The following is a 12111-nucleotide window of genomic DNA, read 5'->3' as shown; positions in this document are numbered from 1 at the left end:
TTTTATTTTAAAAAAATGAAATAATCCATATTTCTGTTCAACTCCTCAAAAGTTGTGAACATTCAAAAACCTGGAAAAAAAATGATCAATTAACAAAACAACATAAAAGTAGAATATAAAATACTTGAGAGACTATTAATAAAATAATTTCAAATAAAAGTTTTTTACAACATAGAAGTAGAATACAAAATATTAATGGAACACTATTAAAAATTATTAGGTCAACAGTATAAAAAGGAATATATTTCACAAATTAAGACAAATATTAAAAAATAATTTAAAAAAAAAAAAAAAAAAAAAAAAAAAAAAAAAACAGAACAACAATGTTCACCATTAACTCTTGCATTCTTTACATTTGATTGCCTCGCTGTCTCTTCGCTGTCGCTGGTATTTCATATGTGCATATGTGCGGAGATATTGCACGGTCTAGAGTGCATAGAGAGGCCATGATGATTGAGCTTTGAAGTTACTGTATTTGTAACAATTCGTAGAGCGGCTGTAGTCTTTGTACTTCAGATGAACTGTACTGCTAGCTTTGTTTATCATTAGAGGAGGTATTTATAGAATAGGTAATTAAAGCAATTGTGGATACCAAAGAGTCCTAATGATTCCAATGAACGTAATAAATATACAACACTTGGATAACCAAAGGTTGTATATGGAAATTTGAACAGTCGTCAATCAACGTTAAGATCCGATTTAATCGTTTATATATTCTTTAAAAATCGTAAACTGAGCAAATTTTTACTTTCTTAATATATTGGTAAACCATTGAATTGAATGTTATACATTAACTAAACGACTGTGTTTTAAGTGAGCGGGAAAATTTTTCCTATCTTCATTTACTGCTGCTTATTGCTATTTTATATTAGAGGATTAAAAATGTATTTTTGTTATGGTCCACATAATCTTGTGTAGACCATGGTACACACAATAATTTGCCCCCTTAGCTCGGGAATGATAATTGGGTGTTCTTCTTCTTCTTTTTTTTTTCTTTTTTTTTTTTTGAAGAGATAATTGGGTGTTCTAGTACCTTCAATTCGTTGAGCCTTTGAATTATTTTTGGGCAAATTTTACTGTAGATAGCGTGAATTATGAAATAAGTATTATTTTAATTATATTTTAGTTTAATTTGATAATGTTCTGTTTCATTCTCCACATACTAATGTCATTATAGTAAAAACATACTAATGTCATTATAGCAATACTAAAATATTATTTTAATTTTATTACAGTTCCACTTAACAATATGTGAATTATTGTCCACTGAGATAACAACTGTTATTTTTGGACATGTTGTTGGACTTGCCCTTCATCATCAAAAAGGCTTAGTAATTCACTTTGTAAATTAAAGAGCTTTGGCACAAATATAAATATGTCCTATATATTTTTGTACATTCTATATATCAATTTTATGATATATATTTTCTGCCGAGCTTAAGTAATTTGACCTAATTATATTCAATTAGTCCCTTTATTGAAAATTGATAGTTATATCTCGAGTTCTTTTATTCAATCTAGACAAAATTATTATTTTATAAAATATACTCATGTTTATATGTCTTTTGATATGTTAATCGCTAATCATAAGTAGTTAACTTTACCAAACATCTCTCTATAAACTGTTAAAACAATTCGCTAGTCAAAATGCTAACACAATCCACTAACCAATTCGCTAATCGCCAATTCTCAAACAAGGCCAATATCATTGGAAGGTTTTTTCTACTTGTTAGTAGGTCATTCGTTTATATGGGATTAATTAAAAAAAAAAAAAAAACATAGGATCTTTTCCTCCGTAAATAATTTGTCAATGGAGTACCAAATTGAATTGATAAAATTAGACCAAGTTATTAAAATCTTAACTAGAATTTTTTTTTTAAATGACATGATATAGTAGACAAATTACTTTTGTTTAAGGGACTAATTATAATAAGTTAGTGATGTGGTAAGTGGCATAACTGTGAATCTCTTAAATGAGAGGTCATAGGTATTCGAACACCAGTAGGAATATTGACTTCTTTTGTTTTAGTAGGTTGGGAAAGTATATCTCAATACTAGTGAGAGCAACATTTTTATCATGATTATAATTTTGCATACACAATCTTTCTTCTCTCACTCTCTAGTCTCTCCTTTAAAAATCTTTGTTGCATATACAATCCTATTTCATATCTAATAGAATATTTTATACTTTACACTGTGTAAACTGTATAGCTTCCTGGCCAGAGCAGAATCGCAAGCATAACAGCATATTGCTAACCATTGTAGTTTATGGCAGACACTGGAACTGGGTTTCGCCATAGAGCCTGCAATAATCAAAGCTTCTTTGTTAGAAAACAAGTGACCATAAATATGATTGAGTCCCTGGAAAGGAAATTAAACATGGCCGGGGGTGTTTGGTAAATAGATATTAATTTATAGCTGTTAGCTGATTAAGCTGGTGGATTTGACTAGTTGATAACATTATCTGATTGTAGAAAAATGTTTGGTAAATTAACTGTTAGCTGATTACATGCAAAATGAATTTCTCAAAAAGTTGATCGAGTGAGCAACTTTTTGAATTTCAGTGTTTTGGAGCAATTAATTGTTACAAAAAACTAATTAATCAAACATTTATATTGATTGTTTAACCAAATTAAACAGCTAATAGTGGTCAAATAAGTCAAAATTGATTGATAAGTTAATTATGTTACAAAACAAAGTCATGGTAATTAATTAAACTCACATATGTCAGCAAAACAAGGTTGTTTGGCCACCGGGTCTTGTTCATACGGCGGTGGTGGTTGGCCATACACCATCTCACAACTCATATCTTCAAAATCTGTATCGTTATTGAGCGTGGCCATATATGGTGGATGATTATTTAGTACTTGTAGTGATTGTATGTACATGTAATGTTACAATTTACAAAATGTAAAGAGGGAAATGGAACATACTTGGATTCATAGTTAATGGAAGTCCAAATTCGTTGGTGAAGAAGTCTTGAGTTGGTATTTTGCACATGTTAACACACATTCCTACACACCCACTGTTCTCCAAGTACCTTGATTAAGATGTGAAATGCTAATTAATTAATTCTCGAATTTAAAATCGATATCGATTTAATTTGAATTGATTACTATTAAAAATGTGACATCGGACTAAAAGTAACACATTTTTAATAGTGGATTAAATCTGATTAATTTACAATTTGCAGACTTAAAAGTAAAACAATGTAATCGTAAGAAAGGTTGAAATTGGAATAAACTCTTTATTCAACTAGCCTTGTTGAATAATACTCTATATATACCTGCATTTCTTTATAAGAACTCCACTCTTTTGTTTCACTCCATTCACCTCCACTTCCACAACCTACTTGTCAATCAGATGCATTGGAAAGGGTTATACAAAATGGCTTTAGTTATGGATTTTAAAAAAAAAAAAAAGGCAGCCATTGATAGAGCCGAGAGCTGGTGGCATACCTCGGAAGGTCCAACTAACCAGTAGAAGAAAGGAACTGTTATTGCAGCATTGAACTCTGCTGCCCATTTTGTTGGAGGAAACAACTTTTTGAACTGTATCATGTAACAACATCAGCTGGTTTGCCCGAGAGGTTAAGGGGGAAGACTTAAGATCTTCTGCACACAAGTGCGCATGGGTTCGAACCCCATAGCCAGCATGTTCTAAAAGGTTAATTAATAAAAAATTTTCCAGGTAAGTTTTACCTGTGCCGGAGCGCCGGGAGGAAGCATGGACAGGAGCACCTCACGCACCACTTCTTGCTGCTGCGGCCGAGACCTTCCTTGCATTACTCTTCTCGACACATCCACAAAGCTTTCATAGTCATACCCAAACCAACCTTTCTCCCGCGGACCCTTTTTTTTATCCGCAAATTTCTCCATTTTCCGAGCAAACAGAGTCATGAAAGCCTTCTCAAACAGCCCATCCTTGTACTTTGTTTTCTGGCCCATCGGTGCCGGCTGCCCCGACGGCTCCGCAATACCGCACCGAAGAGTAAGGCTTCTCCGGCGAGTCCATTGCCGTCGGCACCAAGAGCTATCAGGAAAAGCTGAGCCCCCTGTGTATGGCTTGTGGATTGGTTGGAAGCTAAGCGCCACCATCAATAATCCAATCTACCCAAAACAAAAATGTTGTGACTATTCAATAATACAAATGCCATATCATATTCCAGAAGTTGTAGATCATAGGCCAATGAGATTTTGTACGTTTAGTTGTTGGTGATAAGGATTATGCCACGTATGCCATCAAAGTAAGCTAATTTTACTGTGGATCATGCTACAAGTAGCATCATGGATTATAAAGTAAAACAATATCATTTGATTTTAGTTTTATTAAAAAAATACGTTATCGTTTTCCTAGTGGCAATTATTGCATGGACCATGATCCACACAATTGTATTTTATTAAAAAATACGTTATGATTTTCTTAGTGGCAATTATTGCATGGACTATGGTCCACACAATTGTATGGATCACTAATATCATGTACATTTTTAATATATTGAAAGTGCATTATTTTTGTACTGAATGTGCATTATATAAAATAATGCATCCTTAGTATATTAAAAATGTACTTTCAAAAATATATCTTACGTACATAAATAATATACCCTTAGTATATTAAAAATGTACTTTTTATTTATGGTCCACATAATTGTGTGGACCATGGTCCATGCAATAATGATTGTTTCCTAGTTCGTTAGGTCATCTCCAACCCATTACACCCAATTCTGTACCAAATTTTACACCAAAAAAAATATTCCTAACATATTCTTATACCAAATTTTATTCATCTCCAACCCATTACGTTTGTTTTGTTTAATTTTGAATGTATTCAGTTTAATATTATGAAAATTATGTTTTATGTACTTTAGTTTTTAATTAGTCTATATATAATATTAGACTTGTTTTAATCGTCTTGATGCGATCTTTCAAATGATATAATTTATTTTTAATTATTCAAATTTTATGTTTATGTATTTAAAAAAAATATGTAAATCTATAAAAACAAAACAGGGATACAAAATGAATTAATAAAAAAGGCAGGGGACAAAATTGGAATAAGTTGATTTACACCATTTTGGCGAAAAGTTACAATGCAGCGCCAAATATGGCGCTTTTGGTGTTGCACTGTAGCTAATCGCCAAAATGGCGCCCAATTTTGCGCTTAATTGGAGAAGGTTCAGCGCCAAATTGGGCGCTAAAAATGGTGTTTGGTGGGCATTATGGCGCTGCTTTGGAGATGGCCTTACAATTGAATGGGCTATGTTTTTAAATTTAATTTTGCACACACTAGTTTTATTATAGTAACGTTGATATATCATTTTAATAGCACTTTATGTTTCTGCTATACAGTTTCATTTTATAGTGACAATAAAGTATCATTTTAATTTCATTATAGATTCATTTGACAATATGCATAAGTGTATGAGCTATACTATTCAATTTATCTTATAGATACAATAGGTTCATTATAGGAACAATAAAAATATCATCTTAATTTCACTACTGGTTCATTTGATAATAAACATGTTTGTATAAACTCTGTTATCCTATTTCATTTGATACACACAATAAATTCATTATAACAACACTAAAGTATAATTTAATTATACTATAGGTTCATTTGACAGTATGCATATCTGTAACGTTATACATTATTGGTTCACGATAATGTTAACTCTTTCTTTTAATTAAAAGAAACGACGCTTTATTGGACCATACAACTGTTATCTCTGTCAAAGCGGGCCAGCCTGGCCCATGCGAGCTGGCTTGTCACAGGTTGGGGAAGAAACAAGCTGAACTCGACATGGCTTGTATGTTTCAAATCATGATTGGAATTTTTTGCTCAACCCAGTTAAGCACAGGTTGGTGGGCTAAACAGGCTAGAAAAATGCATGCAAGTATATTATCTACACTCGTATATTACAGCCCGTTCTTACAAGACTCGGCGGGTTAGACGGGCTGAGCTAGAAACATGCATGTTCGGCTAGTCAAAAACCCGGGTTAAACGTGGACGGGGTCCATGGACTAGGGTCCACCTTGTATTGTGAACCTTGGTCCAAAAATTATGTGTTAATATATTATGTGTCTCTAAATAAATTGATGACACATAATTTGTTAACTAAATACACATTGTATATTATTTGTCTACAATTAACATATTCAATTGTTATTAGGGATGACAATTCTACTCACACCCAACGGGTTACCCGCATCCCTGCCCCAATGGGTAATAAAATACCCGCATAATTTGGGTAATGGGTGCGGGTATGGGGGAAAAGTTTTAAACCCGCGCGGGTATGAGGGTGGGTGCGGGGAGAGGTATCCCCGCCCCACACCCGCATATATATATATATATATATATATATATATATATATATATATATATATATATATATATATATATATATATATATATATATATATATATATATGTATTGTGTTATTTATTTAATATGTTAGATTTTTGGGTAGTAAGGGAATGTCCTAACTCACTAATATTACAACTTCTAATTATTTGTTGGTGCTAGTGACTAAGATTTTATACACTAATGTTGAAGTTGGAAGCAAATGTAATATTTAAGTTGGTAGTTATTTGGTGAAGACTTTGATGCATTAATATTATAAATTGTAGTAATAAAAATTTTATTAGATTTAAGTTTCATATTATTAATGAGACTAAGCTAAGGTTACATGCAAAATCCCCACGGGTATTCCCCGCACCCACAAAATCCCCACGGGGGCGGGTATGGGAACGAATTTCATTACCCGCGCGGGTGCGGGTGCGGGTATGGGAAGTGGGGTGGGCTTGAGGATATCCCCCGCCCCGCCCCATTGTCATCCCTAATTGTTATACAATAGACCATGGTCCGCACAACTGTGCGGACTATGATCCAACTGTTTCTTTAAGTAAAAAGAAACGACGGCCGTTATGCTTAACTAATCTTATATTTATGATGTGCTCATAATAAAATGAAAGTACTGTCTATTTAAAATGAAATTGAATAACATTTCTCACATATTGAATGCATATTGTCAAATGAAACTGTACTTGAATTAGAATAATACTTTAGTTGTGTTGTAATGAAACTATAGTAAAATTTGCCTAACACATTATGTGTCTTCAATTTATTTACACACACATAATATGTTAACTACTGACACATAATATGTTAACTGAAAATACATAATCTAAATGTCATTTAAAATCATGGTCCATAATATAAGTTATCCTTGGTGCATGATATAATATGCCACGGCAAATTATATCATGGACTAGATCCACAGTGCACTGTGGACCCTGGTCCAATATACATAATTTTACTTCATATAAGCTACGAAATTCATGTTCATAATACACATACATAAACACGATACGATGAACATGAATTCTGTGCATTATAAACATTAATTCTGTGTATTATGTTAAGTGTTTATGTGTCCTCAGCTATGTAATACACAGAATTCATATTCTTTATATCGTGTTTATGTGTATATGTATTATGAACATGAATTATGTGCATTATAAACATAAATTCTGTGTATTGGACCAAAGTTCACGATATAACGATTGATTTGCCCCAATGCTGGCCACAGGCAAATTATATCATGCTGATCATGCACCGCGCGTCTTTTTTTTTTTTAAATGAAAATAAACAGTGTTTGTTTTTCGCCGTTTCGCACCCTTTTGCAAAAAGTAACCTTGTTCTTTAGTGTCATTTTGTATACACTGCAGTGCCAGTTCAACACAACTACAGTTTCATTTCGATATAACTATAGTTTCATTCAATATTTATAGATTCAAATATGTGAAAATGTTATTTAATTTTATTTTATATACACTATAGTTTCATTAAAACACAACTACATGATCATTTTGATATAATTACAGCTTCATTGTACAATATACACTCAAATATGTGAAATGTTATTCAGTTTCATTTTATATACACTGCAGTTTCATTTCACTATAACTACAATATCATTTTGATATAACTGCAGTGTTGGTTTAGATATATTGTAGTGTCAGTTAATGTTTAATACACTAAACAAGCGGACTCCGTTAACTATAACGGCGGACCGTTTCTTTACTTAAAGAAACGACACCATTTTTTACCGCGGTGTATGTGCACCGCGGTCTATGACGACTGCTGGCCACAAGTGTCGGCCCAATTGTAAATATCTTATTCGGGCCAACATTGAAAACCATTTGGGCTTCATTCGGGACGAAACTGGACCCATTGGGCGCGTGGAAAGCTCGAGTTCCGCCCGATTCTGGAAAGTTGATATCACTTTCGGCCCCAGCTCGATTCTGTGGTTAATAGAAGGGATATGCTCTGTGACTGTGACAACATATTTTGGGCAGGGCGATTGAAAATGACAAAATGTGGGTATAAGACTGCTAAGAACTTACAAGTAGGGGACTACCAGAGAGAAGAAGTAAATGAACTACTTGGGCTGTACACAGTTTTTTTTTTTTTTTTTTTTTTTTTTTCGAGATGTAATCATTACAGTCGTACATTGTGATAATAATTACTCAACTAATTTATCACATAAAATAAAGTTGCTTCTTTCCCACTTTTATACAACTTTCAAAATCTTACATAGTTTTTTTTTTTTTTTTTAGTTCTATTAGTACACGTACACCTTATTTCTATTTTTCCACTTTTATTCTCTTATTATGTGACAAAAGTTAATATCAAAATTTGGAGAAAGAGAGTAAAAGTTTAGAGTAGAATTTAAAAGTAGATATATATATATATATATATATATATATATATATATATATAAATTTAAAAAAGTACTATATAATAGAAATAAATTGCTACAAATAAAATTTAGTTAAAAAAAAATAAGTTTAGTAGTGTTAATACAGTTAAAAAAAAAAAAACAAATGAGAATAATATCCTCCATTTAAATAGTCAACTAACATACTTGGTGACAACTGACAAATGACCACTGTTGATAATTGATAAATATAGGTATCGCATTTGGCTAATTAAAAAGTTAATAACAAAAATTAAAACTACCTTGATATTTGGACCTGATGGGGTGAGAACCCCGGCCCAAGAAAAGAGGCCCAGAAAGAGTGCATGGGCCGAGTCCAGGACTCGGCCCAGGTCCAAAGAGGGAGGCCCAGTTCAGAGCCCGGAAGGACGGCCCAATGCCAAACAGAGACGAGGAGTCGGCCCAGGCCCGGCCCAGGAGAGGACTCGGTCCAGAGAGCCGTGGAGGGAGCCTTTAAAGCAGTTAAGACAAGGAGCCGTTGAGGCATTAAAGGCCGGACTCGGTCCGCCAGTTACTAGCCAAAGAGAGCCGTTGGCAGAGTCCGTAACGTCGCCCAATGGCTCGGCACATTGAATGTAATCTTTAAGTCGGCCATCATGAGCCTTTAAGTCAGTAGAGGAGGAGCCACTATAAAAAGGGCTCCTCCACCCTTGTAAGAGGCAGATTGAGAAAACCCGGAGAGGGAATAGAGAGCACTATTGAGCATCATACTTCACTAAAATCTAGACTTTTTGTGAAAGGTGTATCCTCCAGCTTAAGGTTGTGTTGGACCTCCTTGGGCCCGAAAACCCAAAAACCATCACTGGCACCGTCTGTGGGGATCGAAACGAAGAGTCGCGTGTCCTCTTGAGTAAGGAGAGTCCGAGAAACAATAGTTGAATCAGGCAAACTCCAGACATGGCTGGAAGCGGGGAACAGTCGAGCCGTCAAGACAACGGACAAGAGGCCGACTTGAGAAACCAGCTGAATAGAAGAAATGCCCGAAGCCATGAAAATGAGACGACACCGCCGCCGACGCCGCTGAGAAACCCGCAATTACCTCAAGTGTTGCTCACCCCGGAGCAGTTGCGTGCAATCGGACGCGCCTGCGCGGAAGCGAGCCTAGGAGTGAGAGAACAGTCCATCACTCGCCAACTGCAACACGAGTTGCAACCGCCTCAGAGGCCAGACAATCGGCAATTGAGCCGACGGGCTGAAAGCCAACCGGTGCAATCCGTTCATTCCCGGCTAGGTCCCAGCGTCGGACGTCGGTCGGCAAGAGAGCGATTAGGCCGGAAGGAGCCCAGTCGTGCCCCGTTAGTCGCCCGCGACCGACAAGCTGCACGAGAGAAGAGCCGAACCAAAAGAGCCAGGACTGAGACTCGTCGTCTGGAGCAACCTCCTCGCAACCCCGTCCAACCGGCTGAATCTGAAGTCGGCGAAAGCACGGAATCCACGGGAAATCGCACTCGGGAGAGGATCGAAGTGGCCAACCTAGTACAGGAGGTACGAAGTCTGAAAGAGCGGATGGAGGGAAAAACCAAATCCCCAGGACGTACGTTGCTGACCGCCTTACCCTTCTCAGACGAGGTTATGGCCTTTAAGATACCGAGCGACTTTAAGTTCCCGGAGCAAGCCACATTCGACGGATCAGGCGACCCGCGAGAACATCTATTGAGTTACCAAGCTAAGATGCAAGTCCTGGGAGTGCGGGATCTGGTCATGTGCCGTGCCTTCTTACCTACGCTGAAGGGGCCCGCCCAAAGATGGCTTGTAAGTCAGCCCCCAGGGTCGATTCACAGCTTTGAAGAACTGGCAGACCGCTTCATGAGCCACTATGCCGCTAACATCAAGCCACAGAAGGATCTGACGCACTTAGGCGACATCCATCAGGATGAAGGCGAGTCCTTGAAAGCCTATCTTGCTCGCTGGCAGAAGGAGATCCAGTCGATAGAAGAGGTGGAGGACCAAACAGCGCTCACCTTCTTCATTGAATCTTTGCGATCCGGACAGCTGTATCGAGACCTAAGGGACAACCGCCCGGCGACATACGCGGAGGCTGTCCAGATGGCCAACAAGAGGGCCAACACAGAGCAGGCCATGAAGCATAAACGGCAGCGCGAGGTCGGTGGGTCCGCCAGCGGAAAAAGGACGCAGGTGGAAACGAGAGAAAGGCGTTCGGATGCCGCCCGGCGGCCCGAGGTCAGGCGACCGTATGACCGACCCGTCGTTCACACCTATCGACCGGTTCCAGAGCGACCAGTCCACGAAGTACAGGCGGTCGCCCCGCCTCCGCCTCCGCCGATGGACGACCGTGCAGCGGACGAGGATACGGGTAAGACTTCTAAATATTGTCGCTATCACAAATCTTATACTCACAGCACGGAAGAATGCTACTATCTAAAGAAGATTATGGAGGGGATCATCCAGCAAGGGACACCGCCCCTAACCAATGGAAGCGGAGGTCGACCAGTCGAGGAGGTGAGGGACCCGTCGCCGACTCAGAAAACAGCCGAGGCAAGCAGCCGGCTTCCGAAGAGGACGAAGCCCAATGGCGCCAGAAGCCGGTCATTAACATGATAGTCGGCGGGCCAGAAGGCGGCGATTCCGCGAACACCCGAAAAGCCTGGGCTCGGCAGCTATATGTCGGAACAGTCTATGGTCGAGAAGAGAGCTCCAAAAAGATATGCCGGGAGCCCATCGTGTTCCCCAATAAGGACCTGCCAGCCGGGGAAACCCCGCATCGAGACGCGTTGGTCATCGCCATGGACATCAACGGTGTGGTTGTTCGCCGAATCCTGGTCGACACCGGGAGCAGCGTCAACGTACTGAACCTGGAGACCTTTACCAAGATGGGGCTGACCCGAGAACAGCTCAGGCCTGTGAACACCCCTCTCGCCGGTTTCACCGGGGACTCGGTGGAGGCGGAAGGGTCCATCACTCTTCCTGTGGAAATCGGCAGCTATCCGGACGTACAACGGTTGAGCATGAAGTTTATCGTGGTCGATCTAGCCTGCTCACACAACGCCATACTCGGCCGCCCGGGTTTGGAAGACCTCGGGGCCCTGATCTCAATTGAACATTTATGCTTGAAGTTTCGCACGCCAAACGGAATAGGAACGGTGCGTTGTGACCGCAAGGTCGCCCGCGACTGCTATCTGCAAGCATGTAGAGGAATGGGCAAGCGTGGGATGCAGGTCCACGAGATCACCGAGAGGCCCCCTAAGAAAACAGTGATACCTCGCCCAGACCCGGCCGTCGAGCTAGAGGAAATTGAGATCGACCCAGCACAGCCGAGCAGGCGAGTGAGAATCGGAGTCGGCCTTTCAGAGAAGTTAAAGGGGGA

General features: G+C 38.4%; 1 protein-coding gene and 1 non-coding gene across 2 annotated transcripts; one reads left to right on the top strand and one right to left on the bottom strand.

The window, feature by feature from the left end:
* Window positions 1-2052: 2052 nt before the first annotated feature.
* Window positions 2053-4195, bottom strand: LOC109179929 (beta-carotene isomerase D27, chloroplastic). The gene is made up of 6 exons (XM_019329408.1): window positions 3702-4195; window positions 3459-3551; window positions 3287-3348; window positions 2934-3040; window positions 2723-2818; window positions 2053-2303 (listed from the first exon to the last, which is right to left on the bottom strand). The coding sequence occupies exons 1-6, from the start codon at window positions 4095-4097 to the stop codon at window positions 2170-2172; spliced, it is 888 nt and encodes a 295-aa protein (XP_019184953.1). The 5' UTR covers window positions 4098-4195; the 3' UTR covers window positions 2053-2169.
* Window positions 3573-3655, top strand: TRNAL-UAA. The gene has a single exon. It is a non-coding gene; the product is annotated as a tRNA-Leu (tRNA).
* Window positions 4196-12111: the final 7916 nt, after the last annotated feature.

This window comes from Ipomoea nil, unplaced genomic scaffold (assembly GCF_001879475.1).
Source record: "Ipomoea nil cultivar Tokyo-kokei standard unplaced genomic scaffold, Asagao_1.1 scaffold0981, whole genome shotgun sequence".
NCBI classification, from domain to species: domain Eukaryota; kingdom Viridiplantae; phylum Streptophyta; class Magnoliopsida; order Solanales; family Convolvulaceae; genus Ipomoea; species Ipomoea nil.
This window is presented reverse-complemented; position numbering and strand designations above follow the sequence as displayed.

Excerpts from the sequence above, each read along its gene's own strand:
- LOC109179929 (XM_019329408.1), bottom strand. The coding sequence starts at position 4,097 with ATGGTGGCGCTTAGCTTCCAACCAATCCACAAGCCATACACAGGGGGC. Across the intron at positions 3,041-3,286 it reads GTTCTTATAAAGAAATGCAG|GTACTTGGAGAACAGTGGGT; the intron begins GTATATATAGAG and ends ATCTTAATCAAG. Across the intron at positions 2,304-2,722 it reads ACCTTGTTTTGCTGACATAT|GCTCTATGGCGAAACCCAGT; the intron begins GTGAGTTTAATT and ends TGATTATTGCAG.